This window comes from Girardinichthys multiradiatus, chromosome 9 (genome assembly GCF_021462225.1).
Source record: "Girardinichthys multiradiatus isolate DD_20200921_A chromosome 9, DD_fGirMul_XY1, whole genome shotgun sequence".
In the NCBI taxonomy this organism is placed as follows: Eukaryota; Metazoa; Chordata; class Actinopteri; order Cyprinodontiformes; family Goodeidae; genus Girardinichthys; species Girardinichthys multiradiatus.
In genome coordinates this window covers 47,290,558-47,316,719 of record NC_061802.1, presented here as the reverse complement: position 1 = coordinate 47,316,719, position 26,162 = coordinate 47,290,558, and the positions used below count along the sequence as shown (strand labels likewise).

The window sequence follows — 26,162 nt, the reverse complement described above, 5'->3', positions numbered from 1 at the left end:
ATCCCCATCCGGGATTTTCCCAGCTTCCATGCTGCTCTCCAGAGCTCTGTCTAGAATCCATCCTGCTTCCACCCCATTCTCCAGGGTTCCCCACAGGGTTCCAGCGGTTCCATTGCTGTTCTTTAGGGTTTCTTGGAGGGTTCCAGCAGTTCCACTGTCTGTCTTCAGTGTTCCTCAAAGAGTCAAAAGGTTCCAGCAGTTCCACTGCCTTTTTCAGAGGTTCCTTGAAGGTTTCGCGGGGAGTTTCAGTGGTTCCGCGCCGTTCTCCAGAGTTCATTCAAGAGTTCCAGTGTTTCCATGGCCACTAAATCAGGGCTCCTTCATGGGCTCCACCGCCACTCTTTAGAGCTCCACTGTGGGTTCCAGTCTCAAGAGCTCCACCGTGGGTTCCAGTCTCCAGAGCTCCAATGTGGGTTCCTGTGTTCAGAGCTCCTCAGTGGATTCCAGTCTCCAGATTGCCTTTTTTGGTTCCAGTCTTCAGAGCACTTTCATGGGTTCCAGTTTCCAGAGTTCCCCTGTGAGTTCTCTCGGCCAACCTCCTGTACGCTTAGACTAGTATTTGTCTTTTGCCCTGGATTTTGTGTTTCTGTTTATCTCTATTCAGCTCCTGTGTTAAGAACTGGTATGAGCAGAGCAACAGCCATTTTTTGCTGTCTCCTTAATCTGTCACAAGAGGAGACTTTAATGTTCACAAAATAATTCCCAGAATGAGTTTTGCACAAATATTTTTGATTTTTGGATTTAAACACACACGATAACAATTAAAGGTCCTTCACTTTGGCTGATTCTGTACACAAAACGTTACAAAAAACACTTTTCTTTTAGAAGCAACTCCCCATGTGCAGTATCATAAGAAACTGACTTTTCCAGAAATGTGTGGTACGTTTTTGTAGTATCTTCTCCCGTGATGTATTTGTCTGCATGTCAGTGGATCTACGGCTGCATAAAAACACAGGCCCCTGTGGCTAGCTTGCACTCTGTTCCGTTAACGTTCGGTGGTGTTTTATTTCTTGAAAATCATTTATAATGGTACAAAAGAGGAAAATTACCGATTTTCTTTTATATATACACATATATGATGACACAGGGTAAATGTCATGCCCAAAGGCTACATCCTATACAAAAAGAGTCCTACAATGGAAATAGCCACATTTATTTGATTAGATTTTCTTTTATGTGCCTGAAATACATTTGGCACAATTTGGGCACTTTTGGATAAAATGCGTCAAAATGCCAGCTCCACCTGGCACACTGCCCACTAAAACATTTGTGGAACAAATGTGATTTAACTATTTCAGTCCTAGTTTGCTTGAGTTTTATTTAAAATGTTTATGAAAAATAAAATCTGAGGCATTTGTTGGGTTGTCACAAGGTTTTAATTGTGTTTTGCATTGTTTATTTAGAGAAAGATTTTGGTCTGGGTCAAAACATTTGATATTTACTTTGTTTTATCACACATACATAAGGCATAGTAACAGATGCAATGCTGCTTACACTGGAAAATATTTTTTTATGTTTTACCTTTACACGGGTATCAAAAGTTTGCATTTAGACCTCACAACTGTGGAGCTATTTGTGATATATTTTGTTGTATATTATCAGGCAGAAACACTAAATCCTGGGGAAAGACAAACACTAGTCTAAAAGGAATGAGCTAGAATACTCAGGGAATGGAATACAGGAATAAAGTAGGAGACTAAGCCCAGAAGGGAAGAACTAAGTGACACTAAAGAATACAGCGAAATTAATAGAATATGGCAATATGGAACATAATGACCAACAGGGAAATAATGAAAACAAACATAAATGAAAACCAAAACCAAACACCCAAATATCATAACACGGATACTGATGTAAACAGCTGTCTGGAACCGAGCTACTGTATTTTTGAATGGAAGTTCCCTAATCATTTTTAGAAGACTCAGCCTGTTAAATACATTTTGTGAGAAAATCATAAGTGTGCTTCTTTTCTGTTTCTCCCACAAGTCCATCACCTTAGGTTTTTCCCTGGTTACTGTAACACAACTCTCTCATTAATTTGTCTGAACACTGGATACAGACATTAGGTGAATTCGTTTTTTCTACTGCCTATAGTCAGCTTTCTCACCCTCTCAGAGCAGTCTAATTGAAAAGGATTCTAAACCTCCTGAACAATAAAATTTTCCTGCTAAATGTCAACAGGAAGTGTCTAGTCAGCACACACCTTTCCTATTGCCACTACATGAACCGTATGATGGCACCTATGCTATGTTTCCAGGAGCTCCACTTCCATCCAGAAGAATTTATAATCTGTCATGTCCGAAGAACCAGATATAATTAAAAATACATATCAGTTTTTCTCAAAACATGGGTTTTTGAATCTGTTTAGAAATTTAAAAACATAAGTGTACTTGGTACCAGACCACCAGGGGCCAAAGGTTGATAATTGATTTTGTAATAGTATCTTCAGACCTGTTGTACTATGTCTTGAACACTTGGTTGAAGAGAGGGACAGACCTGTAACAGTCTGACAGACCTGGGAAATCCAAAGGAGGGCTGTCCAGGAACATCTGACAGAGGATGCCGTCAGGAGGATCTTTTAACTCTCAACTCTATGAAAGCTTCTTTTTTCTTTTGAGGGAAGCTAGGAACATAGAATTTGAATGTGCCATGTGTCCATTGAAAATGGGTGGGGCTAAGAATATTGTGGTATTGTGGCAGTGGTTGGAGCACTTTGAGGATTTTCTTAATCAAGTCTCCATGTCCTTCTTAGAGGAGGCAGAGATTGTGGCAGCTGGAGGTAACTAAAAGGCCCCCCAGTGGCAGAGTCATTGGCAGATCTGGGCATTGCCTCTTAATTGTTGCATGGGAGACTGGGACTACATCAGCAAAGTGGCAAACCAAGTTGGTGGTCTCATTTTCTAAGAAATGGGACAGAAGAGTGTATTCCAACTATTGTGGGACCACACTACTCAGTGACCCTTGAATAGCTTATTATACGGTTTTGGAAACACAAGAGCTCTGACTGCTTGTTGAACACCAGGAACTTATGGAGTAGTGTGGGTTTTAGACCTCATGGTCTAATCTTTGCTTTCTGCAGACAATGTGGTTCTGATGGAATTTTCAAGGCATGAGCTTCAGCATGCACTGATGAGGTTGACAGCTGAGTGTGAAGCAGAAAGGATGAGAATCAGCTCCTCCAAGTCTGGTTATAATTCTCAATCTGGAAAATTTGGACTGCGCCTTTAGGGTTGGAGGTCAGTCTTTAAACTAAAGCTGAAGAGTTAAATTACCTTGATCTCTTGTTCACAAGTCAATTTTTCTGATGGTAAGAAGCCTGGGCTCAGCCTTAAAGTTAGGATGAGGAGTAGAGATGCTACACTTCTCCACATCAAAAGGAGCCAATTAAGGTAGCCCAATTACAAACTTGATCTATTATTTACACTGCAGATGATGAGTGCCCTTACTGCTCCCTTAATGGCAAAGAATCTAACAGCTTTTGAAATACTTAGGAATAGCTTGCAAAAATAGTTTGTAGCTGTTTAACAGAAATTACTGTCACTCTTTGGATTAAAGCAGTGGTGTCTCTGTCCTGCATGTTTAAGATCTTTACCTGTTTTTACCTGGTAAAACACCTGATTCTAATGAGTTGTTCAATACAAGGCCTCTGCAAAATTTCATATGCTGTTTTAGAACAGGAACACATTTAAAACATGCAACATATCGGCCAAAAGGGGAATGGAAAAGATATCCCTGGGTCAAGGTCTTGTAAGTGTTACATACAATTATGTGTTTGTGTATCTGGAACCTACCTGCTCATTGGCCCGAGGCCAGAAGATTGCCATTATGAACACGGCAGTAATTGGTGGGGCTAGAAAGCTGGTTACAGACTGGATGTACTCAAAAAGCTGCCCACTGTTGGCTGTCTGGACAACTGGAATCCACAACAGACTAATACACATCAAGATGAGGACGAAAACCCTGAACATAGACATGATGGCATTATGGCATTTTGCATGAAGTTAAATATAGAATTAGGTTTAATCACAATTGCCTCAAGTTCTTGCTGGCACCAGATAGATTATATTTGTTTGACTTCTTTGACATGGGATTGGTTAATGAAGATATATTTAAGCTACATTAATAAAAGCCTATATAAAAATATAAAATAATTAAAAAGCAGTCTGCTATTTCCCATTCCTCCTATATAAACACCTACATACACCACATCATACATCTGAACCTATCACTGACAGAGTGCACAAGTAAACTTATAGCATTGTGAGTATCTAGGTTTGTGTAGCAAAAAGGAAATGACTGTAGGGGATAATAAAAAAAGATTGTTATTTGTGTAAACAAGGAACGTTTAGTCAGTGACAGTAACATATTTTGTCCTAATTTGCTTTCTAGATTTAAGCTGTGATTTTTATTCCTACCTTCCAACAATCATAAGTTCCATTTCTGAAGCTCTTGGTCTCGCTCTGTGATAGAGGTCCAGAGTAAATATAGTGGAGCTGCTATTAAAAATTGATGTTAGAGATGACATCAGAGCAGCCAAAATTACAGCCAGCATCAGACCACGTAAACCTGTGAAAAAGAGTTTGCCTTGTCAATGTTAATTATTAAAATATTAATTGAGATGTTGACCTACTCATATATAACACACACAAAAATGTACATTATAAATCTTTAAGATAACAAATGTTTGGAATGTAATAAATAGCACTGTCAAAGGAAATCAAATTGAACAAAATCCACCAGAGGCCTGTGTGTTTGAGGGTTGTGAACGTTAACATAATTGTTTCTAGAACCGCATTCTTAACGTTCTGCATCTGCATTGCTGAAATTAGCTGGAGCCTATTTCACAATGTTGAGGTCACAAACCCAAGTGTTTCCAACACTATTGGTACAACTTGATCTTAACTTTCTGTTAGTAGCAAACATTTCTGTTTTCGTAATAAGGTGGTTAATTTGGTTACTAATAACTTTTCCATTGTATTTTCATGAAAATCTATCTGAACAGCAAAGACAGAAATACCTTGTAATGCAACATCAACAAAAGAACTATGTTCAGAAATAGATCCAGCTATGAAAATTATTACTACATATATCTGAATTAGTGAAACATTGTTACACTTAAAATTACTGAGTTGATATGACAGCTTTAGAATCAAGGAAAACAAACCATCAGCAATGAGTATAGAGGTAAGTCATATTTTTTATGTCTGAATGAAATGATTTAGTACAAATACCAAATAAATTCCATTTAACTGGCATAACTGTGTAAACCCTACAGAAGAAAGCAAGTAGGAAACACTGAAGAAATTAAGTGGATATAATTGAAAACGTTTGCCAGTGGTACCAGGTAAATCGTGTTGCATTAACTTAATTATTTAACTGTTTTTTTTTTTTTTTATTAAAAATCAATAGTTTATATTAGGGACTGCACGGTGACGCAGTGGGTAGCACTGTTGCCTTGCAGCTATAAGGTCCTGGGGTCTTTCTGCATGGAGTGTGCATGTTCTCCCCATGCATGCATGGGTTCTCACCAGGTACTTCGGCTTCCTCCCACAGTCCAAAAACATGACTGTTAGGTTAACTGGTCTCTCTAAATTGGCCTTAGGTGTGAATGAGTGTGTGCATGGTTGTTTGTCCTGCATGCCTCTGTGTTGCCCTGGGATGGATTGGCGGCCTGTCCAGGGTGTACCCTGCCTCTCGCCCGTAGACTGCTGAAGATAGGCACCAGCTCCCCCATCACCCACTATGGAATAAGCGGTATAGAAGATGAATGAATGAATGAATGAATGAATGGTTTATATTAATGAATATGATCAAAATATCACAAACATTAAATATTTATTTTTGAACTTTTCTATGTAAATAAATCTTTTTCCACCACATACACAAAAAGAAAATATCTGCCGAATCAATCTTGTAATAAAGACAATTGTCTCAATATGTGGAATACAAGCAACACATTTGACACTTCAGTGGAAGCAATATGTGCATTTCAACAAAACATTTTTGCACATACCTCAGAATTTGTCACTTTAAAAAAAATCACAGCAGGGCCATAGAGGGTATATTCACACTTGCCACTTTTGATGCGCTTTAAACGGACTAGAGTTAGTTTACCCCCTTGGCCGTTTTTGCGCAGGTGTGAATACACTCAAGCAAACCCTGGTCCGGACCAAACAACCAGACCGAGACCCACTTTTTAAAGTGGACTCGGTCCGCTTCCAAACAAACTCTGGTATGGTTCGCTCATGATCTGATTATGGACCGGACCCTATCCGACCAAACTACAAAAAACATACATCTCTTTGGACTTAATAAGCCACTGGAGCCAATAGGCAAGGTGTAAGTTATACTGAAATCATACCTGATCAGCTGTATGTTGATTTGCAACACTGCTACCGACATGTTGTGGGACAGGGCACGAAGAGCACGTCGTCTTGCTTGCAGCACGTATTCTCCTACAATATTCCAAAATATGAATAGAAAGTTGCAAAACCCATGTTGAATGAGATGCTCTTCCTTTCCTGCTCTCGGTGGAGGTGGACGCTTTTTCTCTGTCTCCCGCACCCCTCCCATATCTGCCCTGCTTCAGCTCTGTCTCTTGTCTTTTTTGGAGCCTCTTTTTCCACATCTTCCAAATTCTTCCAAAATATGGATTTGGTCAGCTGGTCTCCCAATGCAATTGATCAAATTTTCTCGACGAGAAGACAAGGGTCGGGAGAGCCCACCTGCCCGGACAGGACATTTTTCTCCGGATACACGATGGAGCCCTGGCAGAAGTGGAGGATTGTGTGTCTGTCGATAATGTCAGTCGAGGATGTGGAAGATGTGTATATAATTGGATGTTTGATATCAGGATTTCTGCTTTTTGGAGTCAGTGATTACCTGGCATATCGAGAAATTCGGAGAATGTCAGCAGCTGTTCTGGCCATTGTAAGGCTGCCTGGCATGTGTGATGGGATCTTCAGAGCGATCAACACTCAGACTGAGATGTTACGTGAGCTGAATCGCAGACTGGATGTGATCCTTACACAGGATCGCAGGCAGGTTGCAGTTCCCGGACTCAGGGGTGAAATGGGATAAATCTTGGAGAAAGTTGTTCGCCCGGATCTGGCAGAAAGACCAGGAATTTGGCTGTTTGGATTCGCCTTTGAGAAGCACCAGTGAGACTCTCAAGGCTGACGGAAAATTAAGAGTCAGCCTAACCCAAATAATTATTGTTTTTCTGAATCTGGCTCTCCTGCACGGCCTTGATGGCTGGCTATCTTCAACTTCTCCTGGAAGTTATGTAAACATGACGCTCTGCTCCATCTGCCCCCTCCCTTCCCTGAGGACATCTGTGGACCTGCTCAGAACTTGGCCGGTTGATGTACATTCCAACGAACCATCAAGGACAATGGCCTCTGTGACAGTGCTTCATGGACTTACTTGCACACACTCACTTGCACACACACACATGCTCAAGATAAACATATGCACCCCTCACACCACCTTCACCGTTCCCGGCATGATGTTGTTTTGTCAACTTGTTTCTTCTTTGTGCTGAGGTTTTTTGCAATCTCAAACTGTATCCTGCTAAGGATAAAGTGTGAAATATGATTTTTTTTCCCTCTACTTACCTAATGTGGCCTCTTTTCTCATCTAGCAAGGGCAGCGCCTGTGAGTGGGCAGCAAAGCCTCGGTGACCCGTCCCCCCCTTGTCTTGTGTCATGATGTATGTTTGGATGGGTTGTACTGGAATTCTAATTTCCCCTCGGGGATCAATAAAGTATCTTTGAACAATTGAATTGAATCCTCACAATGATATTGCAGCTTTAATAACGACACAAATATGCAGAAAGGAGATGCTGCACGCAATAGTTGTTTTCAAGGTCTGTGCTCTGTCCCGGCCCGGTCATTTCTGTCCAGTGGGAAAGTGGGAACAATGATCATCACCCCCGTGCCTTTGTTTACAAATAGTAGTTCACTTGCAAAAAGTATGATGTAAAAGCAAACGAAACACCAAACAAAAAATAAATAAAATCCGCTTTTGGTCCTGACCAAACAAGTGGACTCCTGATGTGAATACACGTGGGTTTCTACTGTAGACCAACAAAAAAGAAAACAAGTGAATGTCAATTCAAGGCATAAATGTGTACTTAAAACTGGTCATTAAATCCAATAAACACTTTGGACTCAAGATGAGGCCTAGAGATGGTTCGGCTAAATGGAGACATTGTTCAGGTTTCCATCCAGAACCTAATGAGGAGGCTGTGCCGGTCTGCTGTGGTGAATAGAGAGCTGAGCTGAAAAGCGAAGCTCTTGATTTACCGGTCAAATTGCTCATTTACCGGTTATATTGCTCTCTGTACCATTATTGAAAGATTTCCAGCATCCACTTCCAAAAGCATCTTTTGAAATATTTTAAAACTGTACTTCAGAGTTTAGGATTATTTCAGGTCCAAGACATAAGTCAGTCCTAACAAGTAACAGCAGGCCCTCCTGAGATCCCCAAGGCAGTTGAGTAGGATGGAACCCTACCTACCCACTTTCATTCCGAACGAAGTGCAGAGCCATCAACTGAGTTGTCAGCTTTTCTTCAACACTGACAGATTAATTCTCAATGTTCTGCATATTTATACAAGCAGACAAGATATCATAAAAAATAATCAAACCACCTAAATTCAATCAGTTGTACAACAATGTATGGTGAATTTTACTGATGTCAAACAGATTCATGTAAATAATATCTTGGTACCAGCGGCTGTACTCTGAGCTCTTCCCAGATGACTGAGCTCCTCACCTTATCTCTAAGGGAGTGCCCGGCTAGCCTGCGGAGGAAGCTCAATTCAGCCGCTTGAAACCGGGATCTCGTTCTTTTGGTCATGAACCAAAGTTCATGCCTATAGGTGAGGGTAGGAACGGAGACCAATCGGTAAATCAAAAACTTCGCTTTCAGCTCAGCTCTCTTTACACCACAATGGACAGCATCCTCTTTATAGCCGCACCAATCCATCTGTCGATCTCCCGCTCCATTCTCCCCTCACTCATGAACAAGACCCCTAGATACTTGAACTTCTCCACTTGAGGCAGGAGCTCCAATCCAAGTTGAAGAGGACCATCCTTTTGTTGAGAACTATGGCCTTGGACTTGGAGGAGCTGATCCTCATCATAACCACTTCACACTCGGCTGCAAGTAGGAGGCAACTGTGGCTCAGTGAGAAGAGTGATCGTCTTGCAATTCGAGGATTGTGGGTTTGATTCCAGCTTCCTCCTGCCACATGCTGATGTGCCTCTGGGCAAGGCACTTAACCTCAAATTGCCTACCGATCTGCATATTGGTGTATGAATGTGTGCGCATTAGTGAGAGCAGGGCACCACAAGTGACATGGTGATCATTAGTGAGTAAATGGGTGAATGTGGCTCTAGTGCAAAGCGCTTTGAGTGGTCAGTATGACTGGAAAGGTGCTATATATGTTCAGTCCATTTACCATTTACCCAGTACATGCTGTAGGTCTTGGCTAGATGAGGCCAGTAGGACCACATCATCTGCAAAAAGGAGAGACAAAATCCACTGGTCCCCAAACTAGACCCCCTCTGTGCCTAGAAATTCTCTTGACAAGGGTCAGGATTTAAGCACAAGCTCAGGCTGCTTCCACCCCTGCAAGGTGACATTCCACATCCCTAGAGACAGTTTATGCATCCCGAGATCGGGTCGTAAAGGTCTTCACCGTTGACCGCTGCCTGATCCTCTTAGCAATGGTCCCTCATAGTTCCCCCTGCAGGTGGCGGACCCACTGGGGGAAATTCAAGTATTGTGACTAGGAAACAAATACCCGGATAGTGGACAGGTAAAGTTTTATAGATTCTTGTTGCTTGTTGTAAGGGAATCAGGTTTAAATTCATTAGATATTGACAAAGAAGAAAACAACTTATAATGGCAAATGCATTCACATTTTATTTGACTAAAAAGCAACCAACATTTCTTCAAGTTGAATTAACAATAGCTTTACCTGCTTTTTCTACTTTTTTAACATAAAAATAATAAAAAACTAATATGCAAAATAAAATGTAACCAACATTTTTTCTCTTTAGGTTTAAAGAGCAATGGTTTAACAAAAGATCACATGTAACCAAGTACATGATCTGGTCGCAGAGCACTTCTCTTTGCTTTCACTATGCTGCTAGCCATACTAAAAAGGCGTTCTGCTGGCACACTGGTGCTGGGAATGCACAGGTACCATTTACAAGTGGTTGAATGTAGAGGTAGCACTTTCTCATTAGATCTCCACCACTTCATGGCATTTTCAGTCAAAGGCAATGTTTCCTTTGCTCTGTACCTTATCACCTCATCTCCGGCTGTCTCGTGCGTGGATTTTCTTTCTTTTTGTGTGAATGAATCTTCTAACAGTGCATGTAGAGCTTTCTTCTTACAAGGAGGTGACTCATTTGAACTCACAATATAAGAAATGTATATCAAAATATAGTTATAAATCTAATTTCTCATTAGTACAGAACAATCTTTTGTTGGTATGAATCCTGACAGCTGTGCTTGAGCCTCCCTCGTCTTCCTCCTGATTTCCCATATCTTGATTCTATAGATGTAAGAATTTGTGAACCATTAAAATTTCTGCTCTGTAAGACTGCACATAAAAATTTAGAAGACAAAGAACAGATGAGAGTTGAGTGGAGACACATAAAAGTGGTGGCTACTTCCTTGTTACTGGAGGCTATATCCATTCTAAAGCCAGCTACTGATCTGACTAATAATAGGCCGGCACTGGTAACTGAACAGCAGGCGGTGGCAAATGAGAAGTAGAATACCCATTTGCATTAGCTTTGGAGAGGCTGGCATTGTCAGTGGAGAGGCTGGCGTTAGCACTGGAGAGGCTAGCATCAGCATTGGAGAGGCTGGTGTTAGCATTGGAGAGGCTGGCGTTGGCACTGAAGAGGCTGGCTTTAGCATTGGAAAGGCTGGAATTAGCATTGGAGAGGCTGGTGTTAGCATTGGAGAGGCTGGTGTTGGCACTGAAGAGGCTGGCTTTAGCATTGGAGAGGCTGGAATTAGCATTGGAGAGGCTGGCGTTAGCATTGGAGAGGCTGGAATTAGCATTGGAGAGGCTGGCGTTAGCATTGGAGAGGCTGGCGTAAGCATTGGAGAGGCTAGTCACTAGTATGCTTAGACTGGTCACAAAGCTGAAGTTGTCTTCTGATTCAGGAAACAGTTAAAGAGCAATTCAAACTAATTTTTCATTACCATTTTCACGGCCTTTTACTAAACTTGCACAAATCAAACAAAGCTTTCACAAATCCCAAATTGTGTATATAAGATTCTGATATTAGTGTAGAGCAATCTAAAAAATAGTAGTTGGTAGTTTTATTCATCTTTTTTTGACAGCTGAGTGGCAGGTTGACATTATGACCTCCAGTGACCCCTCAGCCTCCCCCCATCTCCCAACCCACACGTTCTAGAACCTTCCAGTTACGTCACCTGCTTCCCCTTCTAAGGTGAGTGACAGGTTGAGAGGATGACAGGTTGAGCTTCCGTGACCTTGATCCCACACCCCTTGTAGAACCTTCCAATCCTCCGGTGTGTGTGTGTGTGTGTGTGTGTGTGTGTGTGTGTGTGTGTGTCCTCTTATCCTGCAGGACAGATAATCTTTCCTTTATGACAGATAATATTTTTTAAAAGCTAAAACATAAGTGGCTCTATCATATATCCAATGTTCAAAATACATCCTAAACAGATGCTTACTTCATCGATTCAATGTTATCCGATGGACAAAAACCAAAAACTCCGTAATGGTTTTGGGAAAGAGTAGAAAGAGCTCTCACCCCTTGATACGGCGTCTCTCCATCATATCGTAGTAATGTATAGTTCAGTCCCTCCCTATGTTGTATTTCACAGTTCCATCAGAGGTTTTAATAGTTTTGCAGTTTTAATAGGTTTTATTTTAATTTAATTTAATTTTGAATTTGTGTGCTAGTTTAGTTTATTCTTTTAAAATGCTTAGTTTCAGTTTAGTTTTTATTAGTTTAAGTTATAGTTGTATTATTTTTTCTAAAATTAAATCTGGGGACATTGCCAGCTCAGAGATTAAAAGAATTCAATGTTATCAAGATAACATTAGTACACTTACAGTGTACTAACAAACTATTAATATAGGATATTTGTTTCAGATACCCTTTAGTAGTTGGTTATTTTTAGATGAGAAACTAGGATAATCCCAATGTAATCTTATAAATATTAATGTTTGTTTAATTATTGAAGTATTTTCCTCAGTTGATGAAATACCAAAATTGCTATATTTAGCAAAAAAAAACAACTATTTTTATTTGGAGCTAGAGGCTAATACAACTGAAGAAATTTAACCAGGTGATTATCTCTCCTTCCTCATCATTCTCAGTTCATGCACTTCTCGCCTCATTCACCTTCCCTGTTTCTGACTCCTTTCAGTAACTTTAATAGTGTATGTCCAAACTGGAAAACACCCCTCAGCCTGAGTTCACAAGTTACTATGATATATCAGTAAAAAAGCTAATAACTAACTCAGAAAATATAAACTTAAAGGTCACCAGTCAGTTCTAAAATATCTTACTTTGGACGAATCCTTGTTGACACTATAGCTCAACTTCCCAAATCAGGGAGTTGCTATAATCATTTGGTTATTATATCTTCCTCTCTTCCTCACTCAGATGCAGCTAATCCCTGTGATATTTTATTCCTATTTATTGTTCTGTTCATTCATAAAAGCTTGGTTTATTTGCATTTGGGTCATCTTTGGTAAAACAAAACACATCCAATCCATTTTTTTTACCTGAGCACAGTGAATGTTGACAACACTAGTAACGTTTTCTACCGCAAACCAAACCTTCATAACAGCAAGGATCAACCCAGTTCAAGGCAGCAAGCTCAGCTCTTCTTCTACTCTGTCTGTAACATTAATAGCAGCACAGCCCACTACCGTAACAGTTGTTGCACGCAACATGCTCCCTTGCGCTTTCTACCCCATCTACCATAATAACAGTCTACACATATTTCCTTTTCTCATTCACAAAATCTGGGACATTTCCACAGACAGCTTTAGACTTTGAGACTTTCTTGAGTAACCTGGTGATTTTTGTGTTTTTCTAAGACACTTATTGGAGTGTGGAACTCGCCTTTTGCTGGAGCTTAAAGACCCGTGTATTTGGATTCCTCTCCTGGAAACTCTCACCTGGAAACCAACCATCCTCCGTCCTGCCAGTCTCTCTCTCTCTCTCCCTCAGACCTAGAACACAAACGGACACCAAAACCTAGAACACTTACCTCCTGGATTTCCCTTGCCTCCTCCTCCGAGCTGACCTCCCTCCCAAGAGTCTGTAAGTAACAAAGAGACAATCTCCTACATATACTCACCATTACTCCTGTGGATGACCAGCTAACGTCTTCCTATTCCTTTGCAGGACGAACCCACTGCTTTGCATTCACTGTAAATAAACATCATTTAACTTTTCATCTTGTCTCTGTGTCATTGTTCTGTTTTTGCCTGAACGTGGGTACTCCTCTAGTTAAACCACAACAGAATAATCCGGCCAAAAAATGAGTACCCACGGCAAATCAGACAATGACCAGATTCTCGAGCTAATAGCACTCCAAGAGAAACGGTTAAGTCAGAATGAGTTTATGTTTCAGCAAATCATTGCTCAACAAAAGGAACAGTCTGGTAATTTGTCCAAATTAGGTGGCATGGTTTTCTCTCTGGATCAAAAAGTAACACCCCTCTTAACTCCTTGAGTTTCCTCCAGACAGGAACCGACTTCCCCTGCAGCAACAGCAGTAAGTCCACCGACTCTCATGGAGACCAAGTTCCTTCCCAGCCAATTTTTTAGTGGCAATCCTGAGCAATTTGGGGGTTTCCTACTTCAATGTAATCTTGCATTTAGCAGAGCTCCCACAATATTTGCCTCCAACTCGGCTCGGATTACTTACTTCATTTCGGCCCTTCAGGGTGAAGCCTTAAGATGGGCTCACGCTTATTTCCACGCCCTGGCAGTTAATGATTGTCCTTTCTCTACTTTTCTAAGTGATTTCCAAAGTTTTTTTGAACTCCTCAACATCAGGAGACTGCTTCACGAACGCTAATCTCGTTGAGACAAGGAAGTCAGTCCGTCGCCGAATTCTCCATCCACTTCCGGATTGCCGCCAAGGAGGCAGGATGGGACGATGTAGCCCTAGAAGGTATCTTTTCCAGCGCTCTGAATGACCAAGTCAGGGACCAATTGGCTATTAGAGACGAACCTGAAGATTTAAATGAGCTAATAAAGACAGCAATTCGAATCGACAACCAGTTACGGGAGAGAAACGAGCAGAAGGACTACAAGTCCCTGCATGCCTCAGTCCCAGTCCTTCCACTTCCGTCTATGATAAATCATCATCCGATGTCTGAGGTAACCTTTTCTGAGTCTGAACCCATGCAGATTGGGCACACTAGACTTTCTAGAGTGGAGAGACAAAGACATTTTGAAGCTAAAGAATGTATCTACTGTGGCAAGAAGGGTCATTTCATTGCTAACTGTCGCCTTCGTTTAAAAGGGCGATCCCACCAGTAATTCAGGAAATACGGGTGGGTGCTGCTGATTTTTGTCCTGAGAGCTGCATCACGCTACCAGTTACATTATGTGTCAATAATATTAACCTCCCGGTGTTGGCTCTTATTGATTCAGGGGCCGAGCAAAACCTAATAAGTGACAATCTGGTGGAACAACTCTGCATCCCCACTAAGGAACTTAGTCAACCCATATCCAGGATGACTCTCACAGGACAAACCTTCTCCTCCATCACCCATAGGGTTCCCTCTCTCCATTTTGTGATCTCTGGCAACCACCATGAGCTGGGTGAGTTTTTTGTTTTTCATTCGGAACACGCTCAAATAGTTCTGGGTTTCCCATGACTCCACAAACACAACCCCATCATTAACTGGTCTCAAACAAGAGAAGATTCATGGAGTGAATCTTGTTCCGAGAACTGTTTAAGGGCTGCTGTGTCCTCCTTATCTTCCTCTACTGAAACTGAGAGGGTCGATTTATCTACAGTCCCCTCTTGTTACCATGACCTGGCTCAAGTATTTAGTAAGTCTCTCTTCCCCCCCACCGCCCTTGTGACTGTGCCATAGATCTCCTTCCCGGGGCTCCCCTACCATCCAGCAGACTCTACAACCTGTCTGGCCCTGAGAGGGAGGCTATGCGTGAGTACAGTGAATCTTCCCTGGCATCTGGTATCATCCGCCCATCCACCTCGCCCCTGGGGGCAGGATGTTTTTTTGTGTCCAAGAAAGATAAATCACTGAGACCATGCATCGACATCAATTCAATTCAGTTCAATTCAGTTTTATTTATATAGTGCCAATTCACAACACATGTTGTCTCAAGGCACTTCACAACAGTCAGGTACATACATTCCAATTAATCCTAACAATTGAACAGTGCAGTCGGAGTTAGCTTTTTATTCAAATTGGATAAAAAGTTTTTCTATCTAATGAAACCTTGCAGATTGCATCCAGTCAGTGATTTGCAGCATTCCCTCCTCCCGGATGAGCAGAGAAGTTAACAACATTACCATTAAAAATAAATATCCACTCCCTCTTATTGATTCTGTTTTCGAACAACTTCAAGGGGCTACCATCTTTACCAAGTTAGATCTCCGCAATGCCTACCATCTGGTTCGCATCAAGAAGGGCAATGAGTGGAATACTGCATTCAGAACACCATTGGGACATTTTGAGTATTTGGTGATGCCTTTCGGTCTCACCAACGCACCTGCAGTTTTTCAGGCCCTTATTAACAACGTCCTTAGGGACCTCTTAAATCGATTTGTTTTTGTCTACCTAGATGACATATTATTTTTTTCCAAGGACCCTCACTAACATTCACTACATGTTCGCACTGTTCTTCAGAGACTCCTTGAGAATCAACTATTTGTCAAAGCTGAGAAGTGCGATTACCATACCTCATCCATATCTTTTTTGGGTCTGATTTTTGAGAGTGGACAGGTTCGGACGGATCCTGAGAAGGTCAAGGCAGTGGCAGAGTGGCCCAGACCAGAGAACAGAAAGCAGCTGCAACGATTCCTGGGGTTTGCGAACTTCTACAGACGCTTCATCAGGGATTTCAGCCGAGTCGCAACCTCCCTTACCAAACTTACCTCCACCCTCCGCACATTCTCATGGAACTCGGAGGCCGAGGGTGTGTTTTGTAAGTTAAAATAACTGTTTTCTTCTGCTCCCATCTTGAGTCATCCTGATCCTCACACCCAGTTCACAGTGGAAGTGCATGCTCAGGTGTGGGAGCAGTCCTTTCTCAACGTTCCCCCAAGGATAATCGCCTACACCCATGTGCATTCTTTTCCCGACGCCTATCTCCATCTGAGGCCAATTATGATGTTGGCAACCAAGAGCTACTTGCCATTGAACTGGCATTAGAGGAATGGTGGGATTGGCTGGAGGGCGCAGAGTTCCCGTTCATCATATTAACTGACCATAAGAATCTTGTTTATTTACAACAGACTAAGAGGTTGAACGCCAGACAGGCAAGATGGTCACTTTTTTTTTCTAGGTTAAACTTTTCTATCACATACCAGCCAGGATCTAAAGATGTCAAGCCTGATGCCCTGTCTCGACAGTTCTCTTCCTCAGATCACTCCAAGTGCAACGAACCCATTCTGCCTCTCTCCTGCACTATTGGAGCCATCACATGGAAGATTGAGAACGAGATTCGTCAACCACAACAAGTGGAACCAGACCCAGGTACCGGACCTCCTAATCGCCTTTTTATCCCTAAGACTGCAATCAGCAAGGTCCTCATATGGATTCACGTCTCCAAGTTCTCCTGCCATCCAGGAGTCAACAGGATGTTATCCTTTTCTAAGCGGCATTTTTGGTGGCCTACTATGTACAGTAACATAAAGGAGTTTGTTTCTGCCTGCTCTGTGTGTGCCCGAAACAAGAGTTCACGCCACGTCCCATCACTGGACGACCTTGGTCTCACATCTCTCTAGACTTCGTTACTGGACTACCTCAGAAGATAACACCACCATTCTCACCGTCATTGACAGATTTTCCAAGGCTGTTCACTTCGTTCCATTAACGAAACTTCCTCCTACACACGAGACTGCTCAGCTCATCACCCAGCATGTTTTCCGATTACATGGCATTCCCAGCGACATTGTCTCAAACAGAGGTCCGCAGTTTGTTTCCCAGGTTAGGAAGTCCTTCTGTTAAGCTATCGGTGCATCAGTGAGCCTATCTTCTCTATCTATCTCCTCTGCCACCGGGTTAACACCTTTTGAAGCATCCTTGGGTTATTTACCAACTCTTTTTCCCTCTCAGGAACAGGAGATCTCGGTGCCCTCAGTCCAGCATCATCTCAGGCGCTGTAGGAGGTTTTGGAGGCAGACAAGGGAAGCTCTTGGGAGGTCGATGGAACAGAATAAGAGACTAGCGGATCGTCATCGGACTCCAGCTCCTCAATTCAGGGTGGGTCAGAAGGTATGATTATCCACCCGTGATATACACCTGAAAGATTTTTCCAAGAAGTTGGCTCCTCGATTCATTGGACCTTTTCCTATCACTAAAATCATAAACCCCTCTGCTTTCAGGCTGCAACTCCCCAGAACTATGCATATCCATCCTACGTTCCATGTTTCTCCAATTAAACCTGTCATTCAAAGCCCTTTAAACCCCAACAACCACGACCCACCACCTCCTCGGTTGGTAGATGATCAGCTGGTGTACACCGTGAGATGGATCCTTAATGTCCGTAGGAGAGGTCATGGACACCAGTTCCAGGTCAATTGGGAGGGCTACGGACCTGAGGAAAGAGCATGGATTCCCAGATCTTTTATTTTGGACCTCAATTTTTCTAAGGACATTTATTGGAATGTGGAACTTGACTTTTGCTGGAGCTTAAAGACCCGTGTATTTGGATTCCTCTCCTGGAAACTCTCACCTGGAAACCAACCATCCTCCGTCCTGCCAGTCTCTCTCTCTCTCTCCCTCAGACCTGGAACACAAACGGACACCGAAACCTAGAACACTTACCTCCTGGATTTCCCTTGCCTCCTCCTCCGAGCTGACCTCCCTCCCAAGAGCCTGTAAGAAACAAAGAGACAATCTCCTCATTATACTCACCATTACTCCTGTGGATGACCAGCTAACTTCTTCCTATTCCTTTGCAGGACAAACCCACTGCTTTGCATTCACTGTAAATAAACATCATTTAACTTTTCATCTTGTCTCTGTGTCATTGTTCTGTTTTTGCCTGAACTTGGGTACTTCTCTAGTTAAACCGCAACACTCGTGTCTTAAGTCGAATAAGATGGGAAACCTGAGCTTATCGGTGAAGCCAGAATAACACATCTAAATGTTCTGATGTATCTTTCTGATCAAAGGGGGGTTAAGTCAAACGTTTATGAGATCGATTTAAGAATAGAATAACACACGGTTTTATAAAATGACAGATTTCTGAATGATAAACTAGACAAAATATTTTCAGGCACTGGATCCGATTAAAGACTGTTCAACTTACAGGTGTTGGACAATGAAACTGAAACACCTGGTTTTAGACCACAATAATTTATTAGTATTGTGTAGGGCCTCCTTTTGCAGCCAATACAGCGTCAATTTGTCTTGGGAATGACATATACAAGTCCTGCACAGTGGTCAGAGGGATTTTAAGCCATTCTTCTTGCAGGATAGTGGCCAGGTCACTACGTAATACTGGTGGAGGAAAACGTTTCCTGACTCGCTCCTCCAAAACACCCCAAAGTGGCTCAATAATATTTAGATCTGGTGACTGTCAAGCCATGGGAGATGTTCAACTTCACTTTCATGTTCATCAAGCCAATCTTTCACCAGTCTTGCTGTGTGTATTGGTGCACTGTCATCCCGATACATGGCACCGCCTTCAGGATACAATGTTTGAACCATTGGATGCACATGGTCCTCAAGAATGGTTCGGTAGTCCTTGGCAGTGACGCACCCATCTAGCACAAGTATTGGGCCAAGGGAATGCCATGATATGGCAGCCCAAACCATCACTGATCCACCCCCATGCTTCATTCTGGGCATGCAACAGTCTGGGTGGTACGCTTCTTTGGGGCTTCTCCACACCGTAACTCTCCCGGATGTGGGGAAAACAGTAAAGGTGGACTCATCAGAGACCAATACATGTTTTACATTGTCCACAGCCCAAGATTTGCGCTCCTTGCACCATTGAAACCGACGTTTGGCATTGGCATGAGTGACCAAGGTTTTGGCAATAGCAGCCCGACCATGTATATTGACCCTGTGGAGCTCCCGACGGGCAGTTCTGGTGGAAACAGGAGAGTTGAGGTGCACATTTAATTCTGCCGTGATTTGGGCAGCCGTGGTTTTATGTTTTTTGGATACAATCCGGGTTAGCACCTGAACATCCCTTTCAGACAGCTTCCTCTTGCGTCCACAGTTAATCCTGTTGGATGTGGTTCGTCCTTCTTGGTGGGATGCTGACATTACACTGGATACCGTGGCTCTTGATACATCACAAAGACTTGCTGTCTTGGTCACAGATGCGCCAGCAAGACATGCACCAAACATTTGTCCTCTTTTGAACTCTGGTATGTCACCCATAATGTGTGCATTTCAATATTTTGAGAAAAACGGTGCTCTTACCCTGCTAATTGAACCTTCACACTCTGCTCTTACTGGTGCAATGTGCAATCAATGAAGACTGGCTACCAGGCTGGTCCAATTTAGCCATGAAACCTCCCACACTAAAATGACAGGTGTTTCAGTTTCATTGTCCAACCCCTGTATATTGGATTGGATGGTTGAATATTAAGCCAAAAAGATAAGACTGTCTGAAACACAATATTTGTGACACCTCCATGGCTATGTATTTTCGCGGGGGAGCTGGAGCCTATCATCAGCAGTCTACGGGTCAAACAACCATGCACACACCCATTCACACCTAAGGGCTGTTGAGAGAGACCAATTAACCTAGTAGTCATGTTTTTGGACTGTGGGAGGAAGCCAGAGTACCCAGAGAGAACCCACACATGCACGGGGAGAACATGCAAACTGCATGCAGAAAGCTCCCCTGACCAGGGAGTTGAACCCAGGACCTTCTTGCTGCATGGCAACAGTGCTACCAGCTGTGCCACCATGCACCCCATTTTTCTACTCTTGATTGGTAAAAATAAATATACACTTTAAAATAAAGTCATGTCAGCTGCTAAATGAAATGATGAATTCATAGACAATGTTTAAAATACTCGTGTTTCTCTGTGACTCACCAACAGGCATTAATTCTACCACTAGTTTAGGGTAAGCAATGTTGGAGCAGCCAACCGGTGCTCCACATATTCTCTGACACAGTGCTGGATCCACACAACCAACCTCATCTGCCAACAGAGAGAACAGGAGAGTTACTTTTTCTGGAACAACAAATAAATAAATTGACAAAGGTATTTTTTCTGACAACTAACATAACTAAAATGATCTTCATTTCCACAGATGATAATTCAATATGATTTCACCTTTGAGTAATTATCAACAAATACAATGTCTAGAGATACTTTTTTAACTGCCCATAACAAAGTTGTATTAACTAGAAGAACAAAAGCAAGTGTTTGGCATGAACATTCAGCATAGAGAAGGTCAGAGAATCACCTGGGAATAATGCTCGGCTTATCATACCAGGCATCACAATGAAGAACATGGGCAGCAGTTTTAGGTAGCCCCCCAAAACGCTGCCTCCTTTGGCATGAGACAAGGACTTGGCTGACAATGACCTCTGAACAATGACCTACACATTGAAACATGCACCAGCACAAAGAAGAATATTTTAGAATATTTCCTTCTCCAAAAATATCATAGAATTTACGAATTATATTTTAATTTATTGAAATGCTTTATGAATATCTAATTTAGTAAGCATATACATATGTTTTATTATTACTTAATTCCTTTATTATTTTTCAAAATGTCAGTGTTGAAAAGTACAGGAATAGAGGACTCAAATGCAAGACCCAACACAAAGGTGTAAAATTAGCAATCCTCTAATAAAGTTCAAGGCTAGTACACATAAATCCAATCCAAGCAGGGATATCATAAATAGAAGCAGAGGCAAGCCAAAAAATACTAATGGGATCAAACTTACTGGATGACAGAATTAGAATTAAGGGTAAATCGCTTGATTAAAGGACTGAACACGAAATGGCAGGGGGAAGTTGCACAAGATGAGATATAAATAGACAACAAACAAAGGAAGACAATGAGACACAGGTGGATAACATTAAGGAGGGTGGTTACAGCTGGGAATTTAAGGAAGTGAAGTGGTCTGAAAAGAGAGAAAACTAGTTCACACAATAAAAATAAAAAAATAAAGCCAGAAACACAACCATAAAACACTTAACCAGAAGAGATGGCCATCACATTACCCCCCTTACTATGTCCAGCTCCAGACAGACCTGAAGTGTTAGGCTCATAGTCTTTAATGACAGTTGGATATTAAACCTTGTCTACACTTGTGATGTTTACTCAGGTCCATATGCCTCCAAGTCAACAAGTAACTCAGGTCTGATATCTTACGGAGAGACATCTATTCACTGAGTACACTGGGTAACCTTCAATAATCCGGGGGGAGCAGCATTGTAGGCTAGCCTTCAAATAACACCTAATTACCCTAGGGAACTTGAGTTTTACAGCAACAAAATAAATAACTTTTATTACAGGAAATGGTCCAATAATCTTTGGAGATAGCTCATATGAGACAATGCACAGGGGAAGATCGCCAGAAAATAACCATACCCTCTGCCACATTCAAAAGGCTGGGGTTGGACCCCTATGTCAACCTAAAGCTGTCTTGTAAGGCAAAGACAGTTTTTGAAGAAAGTCTTTGAAGGGTGCTGCATGCTCTGGCCTAGGTCTGGCAGAGACAGATCAGGCCAAGGGCGGATAGTAACTAACCTCCTTCTCAAGCAATGGAAGGCACGGGGTGAATGCAATCACCTTGTAACGAGCACTGGCAAAGGACTTTCCCCACTCCAGAGAGCAGAGTCCACATAAACTTTCATCACAGTGACCTCAAAAACTTAAATGACTAATGTGTATAGACAACATTACAACATTAATTAAAGCCAGAATGTGGATAGTCCTTGTAAGTACTTTGGGTGGTTTTATTGGAGTACTTTGGGATCCAACTTTCAAGCATGCATAAAACCTGAATAGAAAGGTCATGATGGTTTATTTTTATGGCTTTTGCATTTCAGGATCACGGCCCAGCTTGTTGATCCTTTTTAAGTCACTGGCTCTGGTGCTGATACACCAAACATATACAGCATTTTGTTGCAAACACTGAAGGATCTAAGCTTCCTTACAAAGTGCAGTCTGCTCTGTTCCTTCTTGCAGACCGTTTCACTGTTGTGTCTCCAGTCCAGACTGTTGTCCAGGTGAACCCTAGGTATTTTTACTCCTCTACCACCTCCACTTTTTTTAATGTTTTCTTTATTTTTTGCATTTTGCATTTTTTTTATTACCACCTGCACTTCTTCTCCCATTATGAAAATAGAGCTAAACATATTTCTGTTTCTCTTGAAATCTACAATCCTCTCCTTTGTTTTATTCATGAGATGATTGTTTCCATGAAATGAAATATTCCACTTGCTCCCTGTACTCAGTCCATCTCTGCTGAGTCAACCGAGTATTTTTGCAGGTGGCTGGACTCTGTCTTGTACTGGAAGTCTGAGGTGTATAGAGTTTAGCAGAATGGTGAGAGTAGAGTCCCCTGTGGTGCTCCTGTACTGCTGACTACCTACACAACCCTTCAGTCTCACAAACTGAGTTGTTTGTCAGCTAGTCTTTGATCCAGGCCTCCACCCAAGTCTTCTAGTGTTCCTGACAAAGCAAATCAGGCTGAATTGGGTTAACTGCACTGTAAAAATGTAATAACTTGATCCTCACATAGTTGCTTGTTTGCCTACTCTGGTGGGTCAACAGGAGTCTCGCTAGGACAATCAAAATGTGGGTTGTCAAGGAAATAAGTCTATAGGCATTGAGATCCGATGGGTGACTTTTTTGGTACTGTGAAAAGCAGAACAGAGGCTTTTGCAACACAGTCACAAACTTAATCATGGGATTGATTTCCTCTCCATGTGGCTCCAATAGTGCATCCCACTCTGTAGCCTCAAAACAACTCTGCAGGGCTTTTTCAGCTCCCCGTGACCATCTTATCACAGTTCTTTACAAGTTGACTCTAAACAATGGTTTATTTTTCCAAAAGAGAAAAAACTATGTGATCTGATCTGCCTAGAGGAGGTCTTGCTTTAGAAATGCATTATCCCTTGACATTTGTTTTCACTGTTAGAGCAGCTGACAAACTGTTGAAACAGAGAGTGAAGCATGATCAAAATCACCAGATGTTGCCATAAACATTGTAGGGTGTTGTGTCTGTACCTTAGCAATAGCTGAGCTGATGACATCACATGCCATGTCGGCAACAGCAGATGATGGAATGTAAGTAGTTGCCAAAATAACACTGGTGAACCCTTTTTGGTAAATAATATGGACAAAAACTTTTTGCTAACAGTTTAATATCCAGGCTGCAGAGACAACACTTCACAGTAACATGTCCTGGATTACCCCATCCATTGTTCAAAAGCACTACTATTCCATCTCCTATGTATTTGCCACTCCTCTTTAAATCTCTGCTCTAACGGTCAGTCAGCCCGGCAGAGAGACACTGAAGTCGGGGATATTAATCCAGCAGCCATTTCTCAGTAAAACACATAATACTGCATTCCTAATACTCTGGCTGGATCCTTGTTGTGGCTTGGAGTTTATCTTACTTATTTCCCAATAATCTCACATTGCCCATCATAATCAATGAAGAGGTGATTTGAACCTCCTCTTACTCTCTCTACTCTTTGCTCATGCTCTGCATTCACAACATTTCATTTTCAATTCATTTGGGATTTGGGACTGTAGTTGAGTTATTATTTGAGCTTTTGAGAGGTTGAATGATCCTCCCAGTTGTAAAAAAAAAAAAAAAAAGAAAAAAAACACCTTGTTACTTTTGGTTATGCATCCTAACAAATATCCAAAAGTAAAAAGGTATAAGCAAAAATCCTTCCAGCTGCACAGCATGCAATACCATGGGGAATATTCATCCAAAAAAAAGCAAAGGATTCGTTTTTCATCCACCGATGAGGAACTAAAGTTTTTAAAAAGAAAATATCAGAATGAAAGTAACAGAGCAACTCCAACATGCTGCCACCTTGAGCGGCACAATTGTAAAACATTTCTTGCAATATATAATGACAAACAGCTGTTAACATAGTCATTACAAAGACAAAAAGGTGATATTTATCACTATTAGGTTTTAATCGTTTCTATTTTTTTTCTTAGAACATAAATACCTTTTTATATTTACAAAGAGGGAAATTAGGGCCATAAAGATTTAGATTTTTTTTTTGTACTTTACAATAATAATTCATAATAATAATAATAATTAATTTAGACACTGTAATTTTTGTTGTGTTTTCTTTGTCTAATGTTTATACCACTGTGTGACAAACATCCAAAATAATTCTTAATTACAAAGGGGAAATATATTTTTCTCGCCACTGTAAATTTTTGATTTCCACTTCTGCCAAGGATCCACAAACACATATTCTCTATATTTTACAGTTTTATTTTTTATAGTGCTGATTGTGATCAATATTCCATCATGTTACTATCCTGGTAACAGTTCAGTTCTGTCTTTAACTTGGTTCAGTCTTCAGCAAAAGAACAGTTACTGAAAGTCATGTCTTAAGGATCTGACAAAGGACTGAAGAGCTGGATCATCCTTCAGTTGACTTTCTACAAGACAGCAACTAAAGATTCAACTTGTTATTACTAAACTGTGTTATCCATGGTGTTTTTCTTTGTTTTTCTATTCTCTTATTGCTAACTTTCTTCGGCAGCCTACCAGTCAGAAACTGAACAGAACCTCTTTCAGAAGTTAATGGTTGTGGGTTTGGAGGCAGGACCAGAATGCAGAACATGGCGAGAAGGTAGCATGGTGAGTTGATGAAGTATTTGATGTTGAGGTAGACAGACTTACAGGCAGGTATGCAGTGTACAAAGTACTGGCAGATGGTCCAAAGCTTATTTACAGGAGGCAAACAAAAACTAAACCACAAAGAGGAACTCGAGAAGTCAACCAGGGTAGCGAGGAAAGATAACATGAGGGACCAGCGAGGAACAATGAAAATTATAAACCTTATAAGCTGAGGGAAGTGGAGTATGGACCAATGAAACAGGTAGTCAGAGGAAACATGAAACAGGTGTGAACCAGGCTGCAGGGAACTGAGAGAATATGATTGGTTGCTATGGTGACAGGACTGGGAGACAAAGGGACACTGGAGAAACTAGACTATGAAATAAACCAAAGGGAAAACGGAATCAAAAGAGAAACAACACTAACTCACAAAGAGGAGCAGGGAGGCTGAGGAACAGGTGAACTGAATACAAAACTAAACTATGGGAAAGGCACTAAATAACAAACTCAGGGAAACAGATCTAAGAAAATAACAACCGAAGATATAAGAACCTGGCAAATAAGATTAACAAAAGAAACCATAAAGGAAACCCTAACTGAAAAAGTAAACAAACCCAAACAAACACTGACTGAAACTAACTGGGAGGGAAGCAGAGAAAGCGAGGACTAGAATAAATGCAAACCAAAACGTAAACAATAAGTAGAACTAAGTATAGTGGCCAACAATAACTGAAAGCTAACCTATCAGAAGGAACTGAAACAATAGAGACTAACATGAGGAACTAAACTAGGGATAAAGCTGGAAAGAACTACAAATATAAAGGTAAACGAACACTGAGTACATAACTGAAGGGGAACTAATGACAAGAGGACAAGAGGATGAATAGGGAAGAGAAACTAATAAACTAGAAGAATGCAGCAAGAAACAAATAACCTAACCATAAACAAAAACCGAAACACTAAACGGGAAACTAAACTAGAAACCCAAAGAAACAAGAGAACTGTAATAATAATAAAAATACTAAGAGGAGAAAAACATTCTAAGTAATAAATAAATGAGAAAGCAATCACCAAGGGAACTATGGGCGAGGGGAGAAATAACTACTAAAACTAGGAGGCAGGAGAGA

At 41.4% G+C, this 26,162-nt stretch overlaps 1 protein-coding gene across 3 annotated transcripts in view; it reads right to left on the bottom strand.

Annotated features, from left to right (window-relative positions):
• Window positions 1-26,162, bottom strand: part of slc5a9 (solute carrier family 5 member 9) — a 148,671-nt gene that overhangs the window by 36,543 nt on the left and 85,966 nt on the right. For all 3 annotated transcript variants that reach the window (XM_047374797.1, XM_047374799.1, XM_047374798.1), the window contains 4 exons: window positions 20,664-20,799; window positions 20,288-20,395; window positions 4,416-4,566; window positions 3,792-3,960 (listed from right to left, as the gene is read on the bottom strand). In XM_047374797.1, the coding sequence (XP_047230753.1) occupies window positions 3,792-3,960; window positions 4,416-4,566; window positions 20,288-20,395; window positions 20,664-20,799 (564 nt within the window). The remainder of the gene's footprint in view (window positions 1-3,791; window positions 3,961-4,415; window positions 4,567-20,287; window positions 20,396-20,663; window positions 20,800-26,162) is intronic.